The 21,495-nt window shown below is 37.3% G+C and overlaps 1 protein-coding gene across 3 annotated transcripts in view; it reads right to left on the bottom strand.

Moving 5' to 3' along the window:
• The window catches only part of ABCC9 (ATP binding cassette subfamily C member 9), a 149,812-nt gene that overhangs the window by 55,246 nt on the left and 73,071 nt on the right, over positions 1-21,495 (bottom strand). Inside the window, exons 19-24 of one of the 3 annotated variants that reach the window (XM_081483336.1) lie at positions 18,031-18,069; positions 16,494-16,595; positions 13,511-13,595; positions 11,935-12,015; positions 5,817-5,954; positions 5,566-5,691 (exon numbers count right to left, since the gene is read on the bottom strand). In XM_081483336.1, the coding sequence (XP_081339462.1) occupies positions 5,566-5,691; positions 5,817-5,954; positions 11,935-12,015; positions 13,511-13,595; positions 16,494-16,595; positions 18,031-18,069 (571 nt within the window). The remainder of the gene's footprint in view (positions 1-5,565; positions 5,692-5,816; positions 5,955-11,934; positions 12,016-13,510; positions 13,596-16,493; positions 16,596-18,030; positions 18,070-21,495) is intronic. The other 2 variants (XM_081483337.1, XM_081483338.1) reach the window with 2 other exon arrangements.

Here is a 21,495-nt window from a genome sequence, read left to right as displayed (position 1 = left end):
TTCACACTTAAATTGAAGAAAGTAGGGAAAACCCCTAGACCATTCAGGTATGACCTAAATCAAATCCCTTACAATTATACAGTGGAAGTGAGAAACAGATTCAAGGGATTAGATCTGATAGACAGAGTGCCTGATGAACTATTGACGGAAGTTCGTGACATTGTACAGAAGACAGGGATCAAGACCATCCCCATGGAAAAGAAATGCAAAAAGGCAAAATGGTTGTCTGAGGAGGCCTTACAAATAGCTTAGAAAAGAATAGAAGCTAAAGGCAAAGGAGAAAAAGAAAGATATACCCTGAATGCAAAGTTCCAAATAATAGCAAGGAGAGATAAGAAAGCCTTCCTCAGCAATCAGTGCAAAGAAATAGAGGAAAGCAATAGAATGGGAAAGACTAGAGATCTCTTCAAGAAAATGAGAGGTACCAAGAAAACATTTCATGCAGAGATGGGCTCAATAAAGGACAGAAATGGTATGGACCTAACAGAAGCAGAAGATATTAAGAAGAGCTGGCAAGAATACACAGAAGAACTATACAAAAAAAGATCTTCATGACACAGATAATTACAGCTGTGTGATCACTCACCTAGAGGCAGACTTCTGGAATGGGAAGTAAAGTGGGCCTTAGGAAGCATCACTATGAACAAGGCTAGTGGAGGTGATGGAATTCCAGTTGAACTATTTCAAATCCTGAAAGATGACGCTGTGCAAGTGCTGCACTCAATATGCCAGCAAATTTGGAAAACTCAGCAGTGGCCACAGGACTGGAAAAGGTCAGTTTTCATTCCAGTCTCAAAGAAAGGCAATGCCAAAGAATGCTCAAACTACCGCACAATTGCACTCATCCCACACGCTAGCAAAGTAATGCTCAAAATTCTCCAAGCCAGACTTCAACAGTATGTGAACCATGAACTTCTATATGTTCAAGCTGGATTTAGAAAAGGCAGAGGAACCAGAGATCAAATTGCCAACATCTGTTGGATCATCGAAAAAGCAAGAAAGTTCCAGAAAAACATCTACTTTTGCTTTATTGACTATGCCAAAGCCTTTGACTGTGTAGATCACAAAAAACTGTGAAAAATTCTGAAAAAGATGGGAATACCAGACCACCTTACCTGCCTCCTGAGAAATCTGTATGCAGGTCAGGAAGCAACAATTAGAATTGGACATGGAACTGGTTCCAAATAGGGAAGGGAATACATCAAGGCTGTATATTGTCACCCTGCTTATTTAACTTATATGCAGAGTACATCATGAGAAATGCTGGGCTGGATGAAGCACAAGCTGGAATCAAGATTGCTGGGAGAAATATCAATAACCTCAGATATGCAGATGACACCATGTGTATGGCAGAAATTGAAAAGGAGCTAAAGAGCCTCTTGTTGAAAGTGAAAGAGGAGAGTGAAAAAGTTGGCTTAAAACTCAACATTCAGAAAATTAAGATCATGGCATCTGGTCCCATCACTTCATGGGAAATAGATGGGGAAGCAATGGAAACACTGACAGACTATTTTTTGGGGCTCCAAAATCCCTGCAGATGGTGACTGCAGCCATGAAATTAAAAGACGCTTGCTCCTTAGAAGAAAAGTTATGACCAACTAGGCAGCGTATTAAAAAGCAGAGACCTTGCTTTGCCAGCAAAGATCCATTAGTCAAAGCTATGGTTTTTCCAGTGGTCATGTATGTCTGTGAGAGTTGGACTGTAAAGAAAACTGAGAGCCAAAGAATTGATGCTTTTGAACTGTGGTGTTGGAGAAGACTCTTGAGAGCCCCTTGGACTGCAAGGAGATCCAACCAGTCAATCTTAAAGGAAATCACTTCCTAAATATTCAATGGAGGGACTGATGCTGAAGCTGAAACTCCAATTCTCTGGCCACCTGCTGGGAAGAACTGACTCATTTGAAAAGACACTGATGCTGGGAAAGATTGAAGGCGGGAGGAGAAGGGGATGACGGAGGACAAGACGGTTGGATGGCACCAGTGACTCAATGGACATGAGTTTGAGCTAGTTCCAGGAGTTGGTGATGGACAGGGAGGCCTGGCATGCTACAGTTCGTGGGGTCTTAAAGAGTCGGACACAAGTGAGCAACTGAACTGAACTGAACTGACTGAATTTGTCTAAAGATTCATCAGTGTTAACAAACATCTTTTAAAACTGCATGTAGTTCTGGATTGGTTAAAGCACTATCGGTCATACACATTATGAATTATCAAATCAAGATGAGTTTCTGACTGAGGATCTCACTCAGGGGATGCACAAAAGAGACTTCAATAGAAACAAAAGGAAGGCGGGTGTTTGAAGTAAATGGGAAAGGAGAGAAGGGAAAATGTCAAATACAAACTGCAAAATTTTAAGGATTGCTCTGGACTTATCCTGTGCTAAGAAACGGAAAAGCGTTCTGTTTTCTCCAGTTCTCTGCTTCCAAGACTCCTTCCTCTTGGCTTTGGAACTGTACTAGTAGCATCAGTTCAGTTACACTGTGGGTTAAATCAGCTTCTGCAGGAAAATCTGGGAAACTACCCGTATCTCTGTTTCTGTGGGGAAATGCAGTCTGAGTTCCAAATAACTGACCCACTGACTTCTGGAACTGATAGTAATTTAAGGGCTTCCTGTACATGCTAATATATATAAAAAATCTGTTTGTTACAGGGATAAACCAATAATTCTTTGATGATCAGTTGCTAGATAGTGGTCCTGTTTTGTTTTTGTTTGTTTGGCCTCATACAATGTGTAATTTAGGTGACTTGCTATTCTAGAAAGCTCTGTTGTTTCCACGTTCTTGCTTTAAAAAAAAAGTAAAAGCAAAAGTGTCTCTTGAATATTATTTTTCAGAGATATTTTCACATTAGCTTTTAATTGTGCCTAATGATATGAAAAGCAATATTTGTACGCTGTAAAGTATTTTTTGAGAGTAAACAAAACAAAATTAAAAAAGAACTGATCTTTTGTGGATAGTGTAATGAAATGAAATAAACCTGTACATGGGAAAACAGAACATTTGGTTCTTTTTCAAATTGCCAATCTGTGTGAGCAAAAGAGTTATCATCTTGGGGACTTTAATCTTTAGTCATTTTCCTTATGAGTAAAGTGCTCATACTAAGCTCATCTGAGATTAAATATTTTAAATTGTTTTTATATATGGATTAAGCAAATACAACTTTAGTTTCACTTATCTAATACATAAGGCTTCCCAGGTGGCTCAGTGGTAAGGAAGCTGCCTGTCAAGCAGGAAATGTGGTTTTGATCCCTGGGTGGAGAAGATCCCCTGGAGAAGGAAATGGCAACTCACTCCAGTATTCTTGCCTGGAGAATCCCATGGACAGAGGAGCCTGGCAGGCTACAGTCCATGGGGTTGCAAAAGAATCAGACACAACTTAGCGACTAAATGACAACAACAACAACAATCAAATGCATATTTACTGAATGCCTGAGAGGAGTTGAATCTAAGTGAGGGTTGAAGGCTGAGGGAAGAAACATCTAAAGATGCTACTTTATTTTGCTTAATAATATTATGAAGATAATGGGTAATGCCATCCAAGGCAGAATTTTTAACAACATTTAAATCAGCTAAAAGTGTTATCAACTTCTTCTCAAACCTGTCATTCCTATCCTCTTTAGCATACTTTCCCATTATTCCTGAACCTTTAAACTGACTGATCTGTCTAAAGCCCAAAGATGAGCTGCTTTGTGTGTCCTTTAGTTTCACCTCCTTCTCCACTTGTTTGATCTGCTCTGGTGCTAAGCCAGCTTTTCTCAACCTTGGCACTATTGACAGAAAATCTTTTGTTGTGGGGGCTGTTCTGTACACTGTAGTATGTTTAAAGGCATCCCTGTCCTCTACCCACTAGATGCCAGTAGCCCTTGCTCCCCTGTTGTGGGTAGCCATTCTCTTCTCCAAGGGATCTTCCAGACCCAGGGATCGAACCCTCATCTCCCACATTGCAGGGAGATTCTTCACTGTCTGAGCCATCACGGAAGCCCTATAACCCTGTCGTGTGTCTTTAATTATAGAGCTATGGTATCTTGAGTGATCACTTCATTTCTAAACACAGTGTAACAGACTTTCTTCCTGGCTTGCTCAGTAGTCAGTATTACTACAAAATCAAGCCAAAAGAACCCCCTTTCTCTCTTGCGGTTTTTCCAGATTTTCTTTTCAAAGTAAACCATAAATGGTCCACTCTTTAAGCTTACATCATATTCTTTTGTCCCTGGCACCTAGACCACTGAAAAAAATGTCATTTGGAGTCATCCCAGTAAGTTTATTGTCAAGCATCTCACTGCATAATTTCTAAGTGAGCTCTTGCCATTGTACACTGTAATGTTTTGATGAATACCCTCCTTTCAAAGGTTCTATGATTTGTCCTACTCTACTAAGACACTGACATACGGCTTTTCTTCCTTATTTTGAGATGTTTGTAATTGGCTTTTGATATCTTTGGCAAGCTCACAGAAGACAGAGAAATCCGATGGTTTGTCTGACTTTTTATCTTTCTTCTGCTATTGAAACAAGGATCATTTTTTTTCCTTTGAGAAATAATACATTTTAACTTCTTGACATTTTCAGAAATTTGCTGATATAAACATTTTCATTTTATAATGCTCATTCCTGAGTATTTTATAATGCTCATTCCATTGAATTCTGGACCCTTCCTAGTCCCACAACTCAAGAGAAAAATTTTTGAAAACTTACTAATTCAATTTACAATTTTACCTCTCAACCATGAGTAGTTTTTCTTTCATCACACTCAACCAGTTTTCAACTCTGTTACTTCATTCAATATTATATTTACATTATATAAATACATTACATTGCTATGAACCTGGGTTTAAATCCAATTGGTACAAAATATTATATATACTGTACAAGTTTAGGCAAGTTACTTAGCCTCTCTGAGCCTCAATTTTCCCATTTGTAAAAGTGAGATCATATTTTCTTTGCTTATTTCTTGTATTTTTTGCTTATTTTGTGAGAATTAAAAGAGATCATGTAAAAAGGTTTTGTGAACTTTAAAAACTATCTAAATATAACGTTTTATTGTTATTTCTTTCTGATTACTTTCCTTCACCTCCCCTAACTCTATCTCAGGCATACTTTGCACTATACCCACAGCTAACAGCTCTTTTTTCTTTCAAAATCATCTCAGATTTTGTTTTGCCCACAACCCTCCATTTGTAAGTGATGAATGAAAAACTCATATTGCAGGTGAGTAAAATAGGACATACATAAGGGAAAATAAGATAAAATGAGGAAAGAGCATGCTTGAGCAAGTTTTAAGTGCACATATAATTGTTTTAAACACACATATAATTATAATATGCCTCCAATTCAAATAAAAATCTTCTAAAGTCCTGATAATAAAAGATAGCAGTAGAATTTTCTTAGTTTCAAAATAGTTTATCAATTAATGGTATATAAATATACAATTATTTCATATTTCAGATGAGATTATTATATAATCAAAAATTAAATGTAATACTTCTTTAAAAGTATTTTTAGTAATTTTGCACTTTTTTTATGACTCTTTTCAACTGAACTCTGAACTCTTCTAAATCTGAGCAGTTACCTTTTCTAGTTCTTGATCCTGCCGATTCATTAGTGTTTTCCAGTGTTCATAAAGCTCTACATCTTTGGTCTGAATATCCTTCAAAGTCCCTTCTCTTAGAACACTTCCATCTTTCATGGCTATGATCTAAGGAAAGTATATATTAGAATTACAACAAAAATCCATAATTGGCCAAGTGAATTATCTTTATCTCAGGAAGCATTTATATAGCTGTAATGTAAAAATTCTTTTAATTTCTTTTAAACTCTTACCCAGTCAGCATGTGTTAGATATTGTAATTTGTGAGTCACAAGAACAAGTGTCCTCTTGTCATTTTGGAGAAATTTCAAAATTCCTTCCTGCATTAGGTGATCACTCAAGTGAATGTCCAAGGCAGAAAATGGATCATCCTACAACAAGTAAAATGGAAAGATGATGAAAATTTTTCATATTTTTTTTGTAATGAAATTCCTCCAGAAAACAGAAATGCAAATAACTAAAGGCAAATTATCCCACAAATTCAATTTATAATAAACAGACTTTGAATAGCTTTAAATGACAAAAAGTTACTAAATTAAAAATGAAGATTTTATTTTCTCTTAAAAATAATGTTAAAAGTAAATAACAATATTCAGAGTGGTTGAATTCTTATACATAGAATCTCCAAGTTCAAAAGCCAACATTACTTGACAACCTATAACAATAAACCAAAACAAAGACTACGATAGTAGTTAAAGTTGATATTAATTCACTTTAGACATAAACAAAAACAGGCACAGACTCTGGGCCAAGATGACAACATAGGAGGCTCCTGAATTTGCCTCCTGCTATGGACACATTGAATACACAGCTGCACACAGAGCAATTCCCTTTGGAAGAGATCCAGAAACTGAGTGATTTCTACATATTAGGAGACAGAAAAATATACCAAAACAGGTAGGAAAGATTGAGACACATTCTCATCATAAACCCCATGTCTGGAAAATTCACAAATACGTGGAGATAAAACAAGATGCTCCTGAACAACCAATGGAGAAACTGAAAGAGGAAATCAAATAATATCTTGAAACAAATGAAAATGAGACACAGTGCATCAAAACTAATGGGATGCAGCAAAATTAGTTCTAAGAGAACTTTATAGCAATAAATTCCTACATTAAGAAAAAAGAAAGACCTCAAATAAACAACCTGACTTTACATCTCAAGAAACTAGAAAAACAAAGAACAAATTAAGCCCATAGTTTATGGAAGGAAGGAAATAACAAAGACCAGAATAGAAATATATAAAATACAGACTAAAGAGACAATAAGAAAGATTGATGAAACTAAATAAGTAAAATATACAAACCCTTAGCAAGACTCATTAGATACAGGGTGGTTCAGACGGTAAAGAATCTGCCTGCAATGCAGGAGACCTGGGTTCAATCCCTGGGTTGGGCAGATCCCCTGGAGAAGGGAATGGCAACCCACTCCAGTATTCTTGCCCGGGAAATCCCATGGACAAATGAGCCTGGTGGGCTACAGTCCAGAGTGACTGGATCACAACAAATTGTGGAAAATTCGTAAAGAGATGGGAATACCAGATCACCTTACCTGCCTCCTGAGAAATCTGTATCCAAGTCAAGAAGCAACAGTTAGAACCGGACATGGAACAACAGACTGGTTTCAAATAGGAAAAGGAGTACGTCAAGTTTGTATATTGTCACCATGCTTATTTAACTTATATGCAGACTATATAATGTGAAATGCCAGGATGGATGAAGCACAAGCTGGAATCAAGATTGCCGGGAGAAATATCAATAACCTCAGATACGCAGATGATACCACCCTTATGGCAGAAAGTGAAGAAGAACTAAAGAGCCTCTTGATGAAAGTGAAAGAGGAGAGTGAAAAAGTTGTCTTAAAACCCAACATTCAGACAATTGAGATCGTGGCATCTGGCCCCATCACTTCATGGCAAATAGATGGGGAAACAATGGAAACAGTGACAGACTTTATTTTGGGGGCTCCAAAATCACTGCAGATGGTGACTGCAGTCATGAAATTAAAAGACGCTTGCTCCTTGGAAGAAAAGCTATGACCAACCTAGACAGCATATTAAAAAGCAGAGACATTACTTTGCCAACAAAGGTCCATCTAGTCAAAGCTGTGGTTTTTCCAGTAGTCATATATGGATGTGAGAGCCGGACATCCATAAAGAAAGCTGAGCACCCAGGAATTGATGTTTTTGAACTGCGGTGTTGGAGAAGACTCTTGAGAGTTCCTTGGACTGCAAGGAGATTCAACCAGTCAATCTTAAAGGAAATCAGTCCTGAATGTTCATTGCAAGGACTGATGCAGAAGCTGAAACTCCAATACTTCAGCCACCTGATGTAAAGAACTGACTCATTTGAAAAGACCCTGATGCTGGGAAAGATTGAAGGCAGGAGAAGGGGATGACAGAGGATGAGATAGCTGGATGACATCACTGACTCGGACATGAGTTTGAGCAAGCTTCAGGAGCTGGTGATGGACAGGGAAGCCTGGCGTGCTGCAGTGCATGGAGTCACAAAGAGTCGGACACGATTAAGAGACTGAACTGAACTGAAATGAACTGAGTGACTGGGCAGACATACACTGGAAGTACTATGTCAGATCAACTCGTCAAGAAAAAGAAATAAATGGCATCCCAATAAGAAAGAAGAAATTAAACTGTCTCTATGTACAAATACAATGTGGAAAGAATAATCTCTTCAATAAATGGTGTTGGAGAAAGTAGACAGCAGTATGCAAAAAAAAATAAAAAATAAAAACCTGGGCCACTATTTTACATCATACACAAAAATGAACTCAAGTGGATTAATGACATGGACCTAAGACCTGAACCCATAAAACTCTTAGAAGAAAACATAGTGGATAAGCTCTTTGACGTTGTTCTTGGCAATGCTTTTAAAATTTTAATACCAATAACAAAGGCAACAAAAGTAAAAATAAACAAATGGAACTACATCAAACTAAAACATTTCTGTACATTAAAGAAAATCATCAGCAAAATGAAAGGGAAACTTATGGAATGGGATGAAATGTTTGCAAATCATGTATCTTATAAGTAGTTAATGCCCCCAAAATATAAAACCTCATACAAATCAGTAACAAAATATCCAAACAATCCAATTAAAAAATGGTCAAAGGATCTGAATAGATATTTTTTCCAAAAAAGTGAAAAAATGACCAAAAGGTACATAAATAGTACTTAACATCATTAATTATCATTAATATTAATTATCTGGGAAATACAAATCAAAACCACAATGAGGTATCACTTCATACATGCTAGATTGGCTATTATAAAAAAGACAAGAAATCACTAATGTTGGTAAGAAAGTGGAGAAAAATGATTTTTTGCATTGTAGTTGGAAATATAAATTGTTGCAGCCACCATAGAAAAAAGTATGGAGTGTAAAGGCTAATTTGATAAAGTTTAATTAGAGTTTACAGCAAAATATAAAACCTTTCAACTAATTATTTGTACATGTAAGATCTTTAAAGATAACAATACTGTCTCTTTCTCCTTTGTTTCCTTTGTACCCAGCACAGAAGATGGCTCTGATGACACTCATTAAACACCGATGGATGGAAAGGAGGAAGGGAGGGAAGGAGGGAGGTAAGAAGGAAAGGAGGAAGGGAGGCGAAAAGAAAGCAAAAGACAACACAGTAACTTGAGAGTAATCATTAAAAAAAAAAAAAAAGAAACTTAGCTGATCACAAACACAGAGAAAAGGGAAAAGTACTCAAAAGATATGAAGTTCTAGCTCACACTCTCACTCACTAGCCGTTAGTTCTCAGGTAAGGTATTCCACCTTTCTACGTATAAGTTTCCTCTCTTCCCATGAGGAAACCACCTACCCTAGCAGCACAATCATAAGAATCAAATGAGATAATACTGCTATTCAAAGTGCTTTGTGAATTTTTAAACGATCGATGGGTAAAATATTTTTATCTAGGAGAAATTATTCAAACATACGAGTTTGAGTAAACTCCGGGAGTTGGTGACAGACAGGGAGGCCGGGCGTGCTGCAGTCCATGGGGTTGCAAAGAGTTGGACATGACTGAGGAACTGAACTGAACTGACTGATCAACAGTATTCTGTTGCTGCTAAAACATTATTCAATTTTAGGCTGCTATGAAGGAAGTATAATATTTAGATCATAAGCTCCATTAGTTTTAAGACTGTCTGAGTTGATCAGAGTGCATCTAGAACACACTTTTTCAAAGGGACCCTAACAAACACTATTATATCCAGAATTTAAAAAAGTTATAAAGATAACATTACTGTTGAAGAATTAAAAATATTAAGCTTTCTCAGCCTAGAGAAAAGTAAATTATGGCAAGTTATGACAATAATATTAAAATATTGAGCTATGACCATATAAAAGAAATGCATTTGCTGTTGCAGAAGCATAATGGAAGCCAATTAATGGAAAATATACAGAAGCAGATTTTAACCCCATAATAACTTTCCAATAATAAGAGCTATCTGAAGCAGGCAGAATAATGGTCCCCAAAGATGCCCATGTTCTAATTACCAGAACCTGTGACAATGATATCTGAACGGCAGATGGGACTTCGCAGATACAAGCATATCTCATTTTATTGTGCTTCACAGAAATTGCATTTTTTTTTTCACATTGAAGGTTTGTGGCAACCGTGTCCAGCAAGTTTATTGCGCCATTTCTCCAACATCTGCTCACTTCATGTCTCTGTGTCACATTTTGGTTGTTGTTGCTGTTCAGTCGCTAAGTTGTGTTCAACTCTTTGCAACCCCACAGACTGCAGCATGCCAGGCTTCCCTGTCCTTCATTATCTCCCAGAGTTTGCTCAAACTCATGTCCATTGAGTCAATGATGTCATCCAGCCATCTCATCCTGTGTTGTCCCCTTCTCCTCCTGCCTTCAATCTTTCCCAGTATCAAGGTTTTTTCCAATGAGTTGGCTCTTTGCATCAGGTGGCCAAAGTATTGGAGCTTCAGCTTCAGCATCAGTCCTTCCAATGAATATTCAGAGTTGATTTTCTTCAGGATTGACTGGTTTGATCTCCTTGCAGTCCAAGGATTCTCAACAGTCTTCTCCAACACCACAGTTCAAAAGCATCACTTCTTCAGCACTCAACCTTCTTTATATTCCAATTCTAATATCCATACATGACTACTGGAAAAACCATATCTTTAACTAGACAGACCTTTGTTGGCAAAGTAATGTCTCTGCTTTTTAATATGATATCTAGGTTTATCATAGCTTTTTTATCCCTGAAGGAGCAAGCGTCTTAATATCATGGATGCAGTTACCATTCACAGTGATTTTTGGAGCCCAAGAAAATAAAATCTGCCACTGTTTCCATTGTTTCCCCATCTATTTGCCGTGAAGTGATGGGACTGAATGCCACGATCTTAGTCTTTTTAATGTTGAGTTTTAACAGGTTACTGCTAGATCCTCCTATGTCTTTTATAGTGCTGTTTTCTGGAATATTTAGGGGCAGAAATTCTTAGAGACATTAACCTGATGTGCATTTCCAGTACTATGCCCAAATTCTACTTTCATACCCTGTAATGGATCCAAAATTTTGGAGTGGAAAACTCTAAAATCAAGCCACTTTCTGAAGGTGTTCATTAGATGGAGTGAAAAGTTTAAAGGTCTGAGAACCAGATTTATACATGATTGACACATGCACAGAAGGAGAAGGCAGGAGAAGGATTTACACAGCCTGCTGGTCTCTAGGCACTGTCTAGTTGTACGCTAAGTGATTTTCGCTACAATCTTCTGGAGGAATAAAACTAGAGCAAATTCATAATCAATATAATCATCCATTTTTATTTGTATATCCATAGGTTATCAACCCAGGATATACTAGAAAATCATTTACAGAGTTTTTGTAAGATACAGATTCTAGACTCTGCCTTTACAGATTATGATTTAGTAGATCTAGGCTGGCATCAAGATTTCTAAGAATAATTTCAGGAAACTTTACAGATAAATCTTAACCACAGCCTGAGTTGCATCCTTATTAACCCTTATGCCCACCAAGAGTATATTTTCCAGCCCCTCTTTCTACCAGCAAATATAAATGAGAAGACCTATAATCCTGTCCAGTTCATCCAAAACCATCCACACCCTTTCATCAATGATCCTCATGGTTTAAGAACTCATATAAGCAATCATTTGGGAACCTCAGTCCTTCCAGGTCCTTCACTCTCATCTTGCATGATCTGATTTGTACTTTGAGGATTTGTTTTGCCTTAATTCTCTGTGATTTCACAAGTTAAACCATCTTTCCTTGAGTTACTTATCTCCTTAAAGACTCATTTGTCCAGAGGGAAGATGAAGTAGAAAGAAAGGGAAGACCATATATTCTTACCAAGAAGACAATGTTGGTATTTTGATAGAGAGCTCGGGCCACACAGATTCTTTGCCTCTGACCTCCACTCAGGTTGATGCCCTAGAGAAGAAATACCCATTAACATCCACCATTTATAGTAGTAAATAATCTGCTGGTTAAAAAAAATTCCCTAAAAATACAAACTTCTCTTTAAAAATCTTAAATTAATGGTAGTTTATTAATTAAACTGTGATAACATTGGGAAGATAAAATGCAAGCTTTCTAGTGGTCGACACTTGAATTATATTAAGATCATCTTTGAGTGACAACATTAATCTTCTTTTCACTCTGATAGAGGGCTCCTCTGTACAAAAAATAACGAAAAACCAAAATGAGTGCTGAAGACTGGAAGTAATCTCGAAATTGTTTCTAGTTTCATGAATTGTGTCTGTAGTATGCTTAACACATGTCTCTTAAATTCAATATTACAAGTTGTGTTCAAGTGAACTAAACAGCAGTATGCTTTTATAATCAAGTGCTAATTATACAAATGTGAAAAAGTACTATTTACTGAGCACTTAGTATGTGACAAGCTTCCCTGGTGGCTCAGATGGTAAAGAATACGCCGCAATGTTGGAGACCCAGGTTCAATCCTGGATGGGGAAGATTCCCTGGAGAAGGCAATGGCTACCCACTCCAGTATTCTTGCCTGGAGAATTCCTTGCATAGATGAGCTACCGCCCATGGAGTTGCAAAGAGTCGGACATGATTGAGCAACTAACACTTTAGTAAAATGTGTCAGGCTGCTCTGTATGGCTTTCCATGCCTTATTTCTCTTATCATAGCAGTTTCAATGTATTGCTCTCCACATGGAAACTAAGGCTTAGAGAAGTTCAGGTCATGTTCTTAAACACTATACCATGCTGCAATAAAAAACAGCAATGAATAACACAGACGACAGAGTCAGACCAATCTCAACTGTCCCAGTGACTCTGACCAGGCAAGATCTCAACCTTTCTCTGCCCTGGTTTTCTCAGCTGCAATACGCAGATAACAAAACACCTATGTAACAGATTTGTTGTAAAAGCAAATAATGCATATAAAGTCTTTTGCTTAGTACTTGACCCCATAAGAGTCAAACACTTTAGCCAACATTGTTATAAAGATTATATACAGGTATAAATATTTTTCAGCTAGTTGGAACAGTATGACGCCAATGTAAAACCTGTTTATACAAAGCAAAAAGAGCACTTTAACAAGAATAAATGGATGTTGACAAGAGTGGAAAAAGTTGTCAGAAGCAATCTCAGTTTCCAAACCAATTTAAAGTAAACTCCAAGTTAAGTAAAAATACATTTGATCAAAGGCAGGGACTGGTTCCTTTCCCTTGAGAACTCCTGAATGGGTAGCAAACTGTGAAGTTCATGCTAGTTACTCCACACATCCTTAAGAAAGTGGCATCAAGAATTCCTGTGCTTCTGTTTTTAGAACTTGTCACTAGGAAAACATAATTCCGGTGCTCTCAGATTTTTTTATTTTCCATTAAAGGTTAAAGATAACTGGAAGACTTTTCTGGATTTGTGCTCATCATGTAATTACACTACACATAGCTCACCCTCTCTCCAATTTCAGTTTGGTCTCCAAATGGTAGTAAGTCGATATCTGGTTGCAGAGAACAGGCATCTGTGACCGCTTTGTACCTGTGGGAGAGGTGGTTTTGAGTTTTTAAATCATGATTAATATACTGCCCATAAACCAAGTCCCAGGTTCAATGTCTTGGAAGCTGAAATAAAACACTTATTGAAGAATTTAGTATATTCTAGTCTCTACATTAGGCTTATAGATACAAAGGCAAATAGATATTTGTTCCCACTCTTGTAAAATTATTGTATAGCACAGGGAACTATATCCAATTTCTTGTAATAACCTATAATGGAAAATAATCTGAAAAATAATAGATATATGTACAACCAAATCACTTTTCTGTACACTTGAAACTAACATGACATTGTTAAGTAATTATACTTCAATGAAAAATGGTTAAAAATTAAAAAACAGCTATTAAATGTGGCAGACAATTGACACAAAAACATATGATACAAATGTACCTTGTTAGGTACCATAGATGGGTAGTTATAAAGTGCTCCTAGAATATGCAGGAAGGAATGAGTGAGAAATTAGTGACATCTTTGCAGAGGAGGTGATTTGTGAGGTGTCTGCAGAAAGATGAACTGTCATTTGCCAGGAATGACAATGAGGGGAGAAAGGAACTGTATGACACTGGACAAGTTCATGGTATGTGTGAAGGATAAGAGGAGCCTCACTGGGGCTACAGCGTGGGTTACGGGAAGGGGGTGAAGTGGGGACAGGGCAGAGGAATCTGTGTCCACAGCCATGATGCTGAAGAGAGAAGAAAAGAGAAATCGATAAGGACTGACATAAAGTTGACCTAAGGCTGGATCTGGAAACTGATTCGACTAGAAATTGAAGGAAGCATGGAGACTGGGAATTCTGGGGAAAATATCAATAGTTTCATTTTCTCAATCACCTGGTCTTAAAATATTTGAGTGATTTTTTTTTTAATTGGGGTATAGGTGCTGTACAACGTTGTGTTAATTTCTGCCGTACGACAAAGTGAACCAGCGATGTGTATACATGTATCTTCTCCCTGTTGGCCCTACATCCCACCCCACCTCTATCCCACCCATCTAGGTCATCACAGAGCACCAAGCTGAGCTTCCTGAGCTATACAGCAGCTTCCCACTAGCTATCTGCTTTAGACAGGGGAGCGTATATACATCAGTGCTACTCTTTCCATTCATCCCCCGGCTCCCCCCCACTATGTCCACACATCTGTTCTCTAAATCTGAGTCTCTATTCCTGTCCTGCAAATAGGTTCATCTGTACCATTTTTCTAGATTCCACTTGATTCTTCCATTTTCTTCTCCCATTCTTATTCCAGAATGCTCTCTGTCAACCATCTCTTTTTTTTCTATTTCTACCGTCGCTGCCAAGTACGGGCAACAAACATAGCATGCCCGGATCATTAGCCCAACAACTTTCTAAATGTCTTTTTGCTCCTAACTCAGATTCACTTTGTATAAATCTGTCATGATATGGGCTGCTGCTAAGTCGCTTCAGTCGTGTCCGACTCTGTGCGACCCCATAGACAGCAGCCCACCAGGCTCCACCATCCCTGGGATTCTCCAGGCAAGAATACTGGAGTGGGTTGCCATTTCCTTCTCCAGTGCGTAGAAGGGAAAAGTGAAAGTGAAGTTGCTCAGTCGTGTCCGACTCTTCGTGACCCCATGGACTGTAGCCTACCAGGCTCCTCCGTCCATGGGATTTTCCAGGCAAGAGTACTGGAGTGGGGTGCCAGTGCCTTCTCCAATGATATGGGCAGATTACATTTACTTTGTGAGTCCTCTTTCTAACACTTTGCTGCGCCTCTAGAAAATTCAGATTTATATTGGTTGGCTTTTAAGGCACTTTACTGCCCATCTCAGCCTTCCTGCACAATGGAGTTTGCCACCGTCAATGTACACAGATCCCTTTCTGTCTGGTTTACTCCCAGGCCCCAAACCATCCCATGTAATTTGAATGTTTCCTCCCACCCTTTCCTCTCCCCTCCCCCTTCCTCATGCCTCTCCCCAGATCTAATTCTCCTTAACTCTCAGGGTCCTGCTTTGAGTCTTAGGACCCTCTCTACCTCTCGTGAAGGTGGCTTCAGGAAAGGGTCTCGCTTTTGTACATTCCAGTGGATGTCTGGAAGTGAAAGTGAAAGTGTCAGTCACTCAGTTGTGCCCAACTCTCTGAGACCCACGGACTGTAGCCCACCAGGCTCCTCTGTCCACAGAATTCTCCGGGCAAGCATACTCGAGTGGGTAGCCATTCCCTTCACCAGTGGATGTTTAGAAGATGATCGAAAGAAGACATACCCTGGCTGCTCTTAGTAATCAGACCCCTCAGATCCCATATTCCTTCTCTTCTTTTTCCATGGTTAACCCTCCTTCTGCAACTTACTGGGATTTTTCTTCTGTTTACCAGCAACCTCAGCACCACCCTCACCCTGCACCCCCCGGCCCCATACACACATAACTTCTGTTTCGGCTGTTTATTTTTGCTATACAAATGTTCTCAGTAAGTGCATATGATGGGCTGAATCCCAGTGAGGCTCTTACGAAAGCTGACTTAATAGACTTGGTGATGAGGACAGAAGCAAACAGAGAAGAAAGGAAGTCCTGATATAAAGATTTCAGAACCAGGGGATGGGTGGTAGGAAGGATAAATTGGGATATTGGGATTGACCTATACATACTACTATACATAAAATAGATATCAAGTATCTGCTGTATAGCACAGTGAACTCAATTCAATACTCTGTAATGGCCTATACGGGAAAGGAATCTTTAAAAAAATGGATATATGTATACTAAAACTGGTTCACTTTGCTGTATACCTGAAACTAACGTAACACTGTAAATCAACTATACTCCAATAAAATTTTTTTTAGAAAAGACTCCAGAAACTGTGAACCAAACATAGGGATTAGAAATAGTTGCTCTTTTTAGTTCTAAATTTTATATATTCAATATTACCTCTGCTTGTTGAAAGGACTTCCAAAGGTAATATTTTCTTCTACTGTAGCATTTAATAGCCAAGGCTTTTGAGCTGCATAAGCCACAGAATACCTGTTCCTACTGGAAAATGGAAAAGAAAAACAAAATACCAAAATTACCCAAGAGTGCTGTGCTGTACCTGTACTTTTGTATAACTAAGAAAAATGAAAGTTGAGAAAATATCTCAAAGACAAAAATGGAGAATTTCTAAAAGAATATTTTAATGACCATCAACCTTATTAATTAGTGGTTAAATATTCCATTGAATTAAAGGGATTAGAACTTAATTAAAACAACACAGAACGTGCAAATTTGATTTTGCTCTGCTAAAGAAATATTTTGAGGTATGAACTATTAATTAAAATTTTATTTTCTAAAATGACTACAATTTTTACAATAATTTAAATATAAATAACAGTTAACTCTAATAACCACAGATATTTTACTTCATATTAAAAGCACTTTACATTAACTATGAATTTTACAGGAATACCTTTAAAAAGGACGTGAACTGATACTGTAATTATGTGTTTGTGGTTTACTCACATGAACATATTTTAAGGTAATAGATAATGTAAATATTTCAAAGCAAAGAATAATTTTGAGGAGTCCATTTCAACAATGAAATAACTACACATTTAAAAACCATGTATTTCAATACATATTGAAACAGTTTATTTTTAAAAAATGATAGCCTCCTCCCTGTGCCCCACTTTTTGGCTTGCAAACTCTACCAGATGTCCATACATCATATTTTAATTTGCAGTAATTAGGAAAATGCATGTGAGTTGAAGATAAAGAGGATGATGAGCTTGGGGTAGGGAAGGGGTCAGCTTAAAATTCACACGTTCACAGTTAGTTATGGTCTGTAAGTACTAGTTCAGGAATTAAGGTTAAAAGAGAATAAAGTGTAGAAAAAAAGTAGTTAGAAATGCTCAGTGATCATCCTGAAACATTACGTCTTAGGAGTTTAGAGGGCATGATAATATATAGTATGCTAATAATCTCTTAGATAACCATCTGTGCATTAAAACAGTGGTTCCCAACCTCTGGCATGTCTGCTTCTCTCCTGCCCCCACCCCCATTCTTTAAGGTTTTCTTTTCTTTTTTCTTAAATAGATGAAGTACTTGGTTCTCCAGTTCTAGCTTACAGGCTGATTTCATCACTGTTTAACTCATAAATAATATACATAATAATTCCTTCATCTTTATCTTATGAAATCCCAAATCCAATTTGCTAAGAATTGTTTGAGTTTTAGTCAAAGTTGAGATCTGTGTGACTCATGGAGAAGACAACAATTGACACGATGGGCCATTCAGTTCAGCAAATTAATTCTTTTAGCAGCTTCCAGATGTTGGGAACTACTGCGATCAGAAATTTACTAGTCCATTTTAATAAACAACTTTGTACATTATCAGAATGAATAAAATGACTAGGAGTAAGAGATGGAATATCAGGAAAAGTCTGAGGAAGGTAGTTATTCTTATTAAACGCAGATTAAAATAGAAATAATACCTTCTGGTCGCCTCAAAAGAAGGTTCAGATTCATTTACACTGCAAGTATGGCAAACAATGTTCATTAATTATGAAATATAAATATAGGATGAATGCGTGTACATATCAGGTAAGAGATAAACACTGGATATATTAAATAGCTCCACTTTCAAATGATTGTTGATACTAACCCCAAAGACAAACCAGATAAATGATGGTCTTCTTTTACATCCTCATCAACTAGGAAATAATTAAGCTTCCAAAAGATAGCACTGTTCTCCTTCATACAAAATTTGGGTTCACATAATAGCCATGTTCTAGCCCCAACTTTGCTCCAACTAGCTGTATAAGTTTGGATAATCTTTATGGAATACTTTCCTAGTCTATATTAGAATTTGATATCTCCAGGCATTCCCTACCGTTAAAATTCAAATTTAATCTATTTAAATTCCTTATTGGTTACCCTAAGGCAAGAGAGGAAGAAATACTTTTTACACTCTAAACTTGAAGGGCTGAGACACAGCCTGGCCCTTAAGGAACTGGAAAGAAAGACAGACCTGCATATAGGTCACATTGTAACATTTGGGTATAATTAATTACCGATTTATATGATTAATGTAAAATGAGGCATTTGACTAATTAAATTTAGTTATACCTACACCAAGGGGAAAAACACACCCATTGATTTTATTATTCTAAATTTTAATATTTCAGGTGAACTCTATCATTTCTGAAACACCTGAATTCAAAACATGTCAGATGGAAAATCCCCTTCTGGAAAACAGCATCCAATTTCACTTTTGCACGCAGGATTTGTGTATATTTTCCTTCAACGGTAAAAGTTAAAACTTGGTATTCCACCAGCTTCCAAGTTCATGGTTGGTATCTTATGCAATGGGAAAGAGTGACTTCTGCAAGCTGAAATCAGGAACAGTATTTGGAAGAAGGGAAGCTAGATGTGGACAAAAACATGCTATGTCATGTCTGATCCAGGAAAGCTGACTCATTGTGTTATTACCCCTTCATGCCAGACAAAGTCTTAGAGTAATTGAGCCACTGCTATAAAGGCAGTTACACTAAGACATCAGAAAATAGACCATCACAACAGATGGGGTCTGACAGGATGGCTGATGGCATGGGCAAGATGGAAGAAAAAGTACGGGAAGCCAGAGATAAATGATGGTTATGTCTTATATAATTACAGGGATTATTACATATTCTGGACTCCCTCCCTGGACCATCCAACAGGTGAAGTGTTTTATTTAGTTCTGGCTCCTGGGATATCAGTAGGAATTATTATTTACCATGACAACTAGGAAAGGACAACTTCAGTCAGGCAGAACATTTGCTTTTCAACAAATACAGAGCATACCAGATGCAGGAGCAAGAACCTTGGCCTTCCGACAAGCTTGGAGAATTTTTCAGTCCCTCCCTCATCTCTCTCTCCTTTCTCTTCTGGGGCTACTGCATGTCAGACTACATTAAAGGTAGCAACTGCCGAGGAGGCATCTATATTTAGATGAATTTCGTGTACCAAGTTCTACCCATGTAGGTCTGTCCTGCATGAGGACCAGTGCCTTCTCTTCTGTCCAAAGTAAATATTTCTTCCTGCAATAGGACAGGGTACTTTACAGGACTTTGTTCCTGCCAACCATGAGGGCACATTTAAAAATAAAATTCATGCAACTAGAGATACAGGCAATGATGAAAGAATGCCAGCAAGGTGCTTGGTACTTTACCATACCATTTACTGTTTCACTTTATTTTGTCTTGAGCTTTAAAAAACAGCAAACAATTCAGTCCAAGGTAAAGTACTTCACAGCATTTACACAAAATCAACCAATCAATATGGATAATTTCTGAATTAGCTTCATTCTAATAACATTTATATAACTTTCCTTATTGGAATAGGTGCAACGGTTATTTTTCCCAGAATAAAGAGTTATTGCAAATAACTCTTTAAAAAAAGGTCAGCATCTTCTAAGCATTCTTGATTTGAAAATATATTTTATCAGATAATCATGGATATCATGGAAAAAAATTAAGTAGTTCTTGTAAATAAAGAAAAATAGAATTTTTTTATTAGCTTATCCAGTCTTCTAGGGGTTAGTTTTTATTGTGTGTGTGTCAGAGCCAACCCAAATATTTTTTGAAGAAAAGTTTAGCCCTTTCTGCTATGAAGAGATGGGATATTCTTAAGGCAAGTATTCATAAAGAGATGATTTTTAAATTATAGTGATTTTATAAATACTTAGAATTTTCTTAAATCCTTTCTCATATTTTCATTTTATTGACTCTGACTTTAAGATATAAACTTTTCTTACCTTTTTTAAAATTAGGATTTATGGGAGATATTTCTTTTCTATTTCTTAAAAAAAAAGTCTTAACCTTTATTAAGTATATGTCTGTTTTTATCTCATACTTCCCTCTTTGACTAGCTTCCATGGGACTCAGAGTAGAATTTGTGGCCTATGTTTTATAAATAGGCAGGACTCTAATACATGCATTTCTACCTATTAATTGCTCAGATTATTATTTAAACCTTATTTTCTTTCTTGATATCTTTTTTTTGAAGCTTTATTATATATGTTATATTAAATAAAATACTTTACAACCTTTAAGAAATGAGATAGCCTATAAATGGTATAAATTTGTCTAGAATATACATATATACATGTATGTATCTTGTTTAGAAAACTCAATAAATAAATATACTGTGTAAAATGCTTTCCTAATTCCCAAATCATTTATTTACCTATTAACAAAATGATAATTCTTAACGATAATACTGGGAGTGAACTTGGCCCAGGTAGAGTAATACTACAGAGAAGGCAATGGCACCCCAATCCAGTACTCTTGCCTGGAAACTCCCATGGACGGAGGAGCCTGGTAGGCTGCGGTCCATGGGGTTGCGAAGAGTCAGACAGGACTGAGCGACTTTACTTTCACTTTTCACTTTCGTGCATTGGAGAAGGAAATGGCAACCCACTCCAGTATTCTTGCCTGGAGAATCCCAGGGCCTGGGGAGCCTGGTGGGCTTCCGTCTATGGGGTCGCACAGAGTCGGACACGACTGAAGCGACTTAGCAGCAGCAGCAGAATAATACTAGAGAAGACTAGATCATAAGAACATTCTAGAGGTATGAAAATAAAATCTCAAGCTTTTTCTGTCATGGTCTCTAATTCTTTTTGTTTTAATGCTAATGAAACAAGGTAAAAACAAAACCCAAATAACTTCATTATGGCTGTACATGTCATATGATATAATTTAATTCAGTAAAACCTGCTCCTCAAAACCTGCATCCATCCAAGATGGAAGGTGATGGTGGCAGGGCACACGTCACGTAGCATCTGGCTTTAGTGATCAACAGGACCCCTTCGTGAATGAAACTGCAAGGGGCAATTATGCACCGAGCTCACCGCTGGATACACACTAAACAATTTCATGTCTACAACTGCAACAGGAATAAACTGTACCCTCCACATT

This window comes from Giraffa tippelskirchi, chromosome 4 (assembly GCF_054371585.1).
Source record: "Giraffa tippelskirchi isolate mGirTip1 chromosome 4, T2T-mGirTip1v1.2.pri, whole genome shotgun sequence".
Classification (NCBI taxonomy): domain Eukaryota; kingdom Metazoa; phylum Chordata; class Mammalia; order Artiodactyla; family Giraffidae; genus Giraffa; species Giraffa tippelskirchi.
Note: the sequence above shows the minus strand (reverse complement) of the source record. Positions and strands in the feature narration are given on the sequence as shown.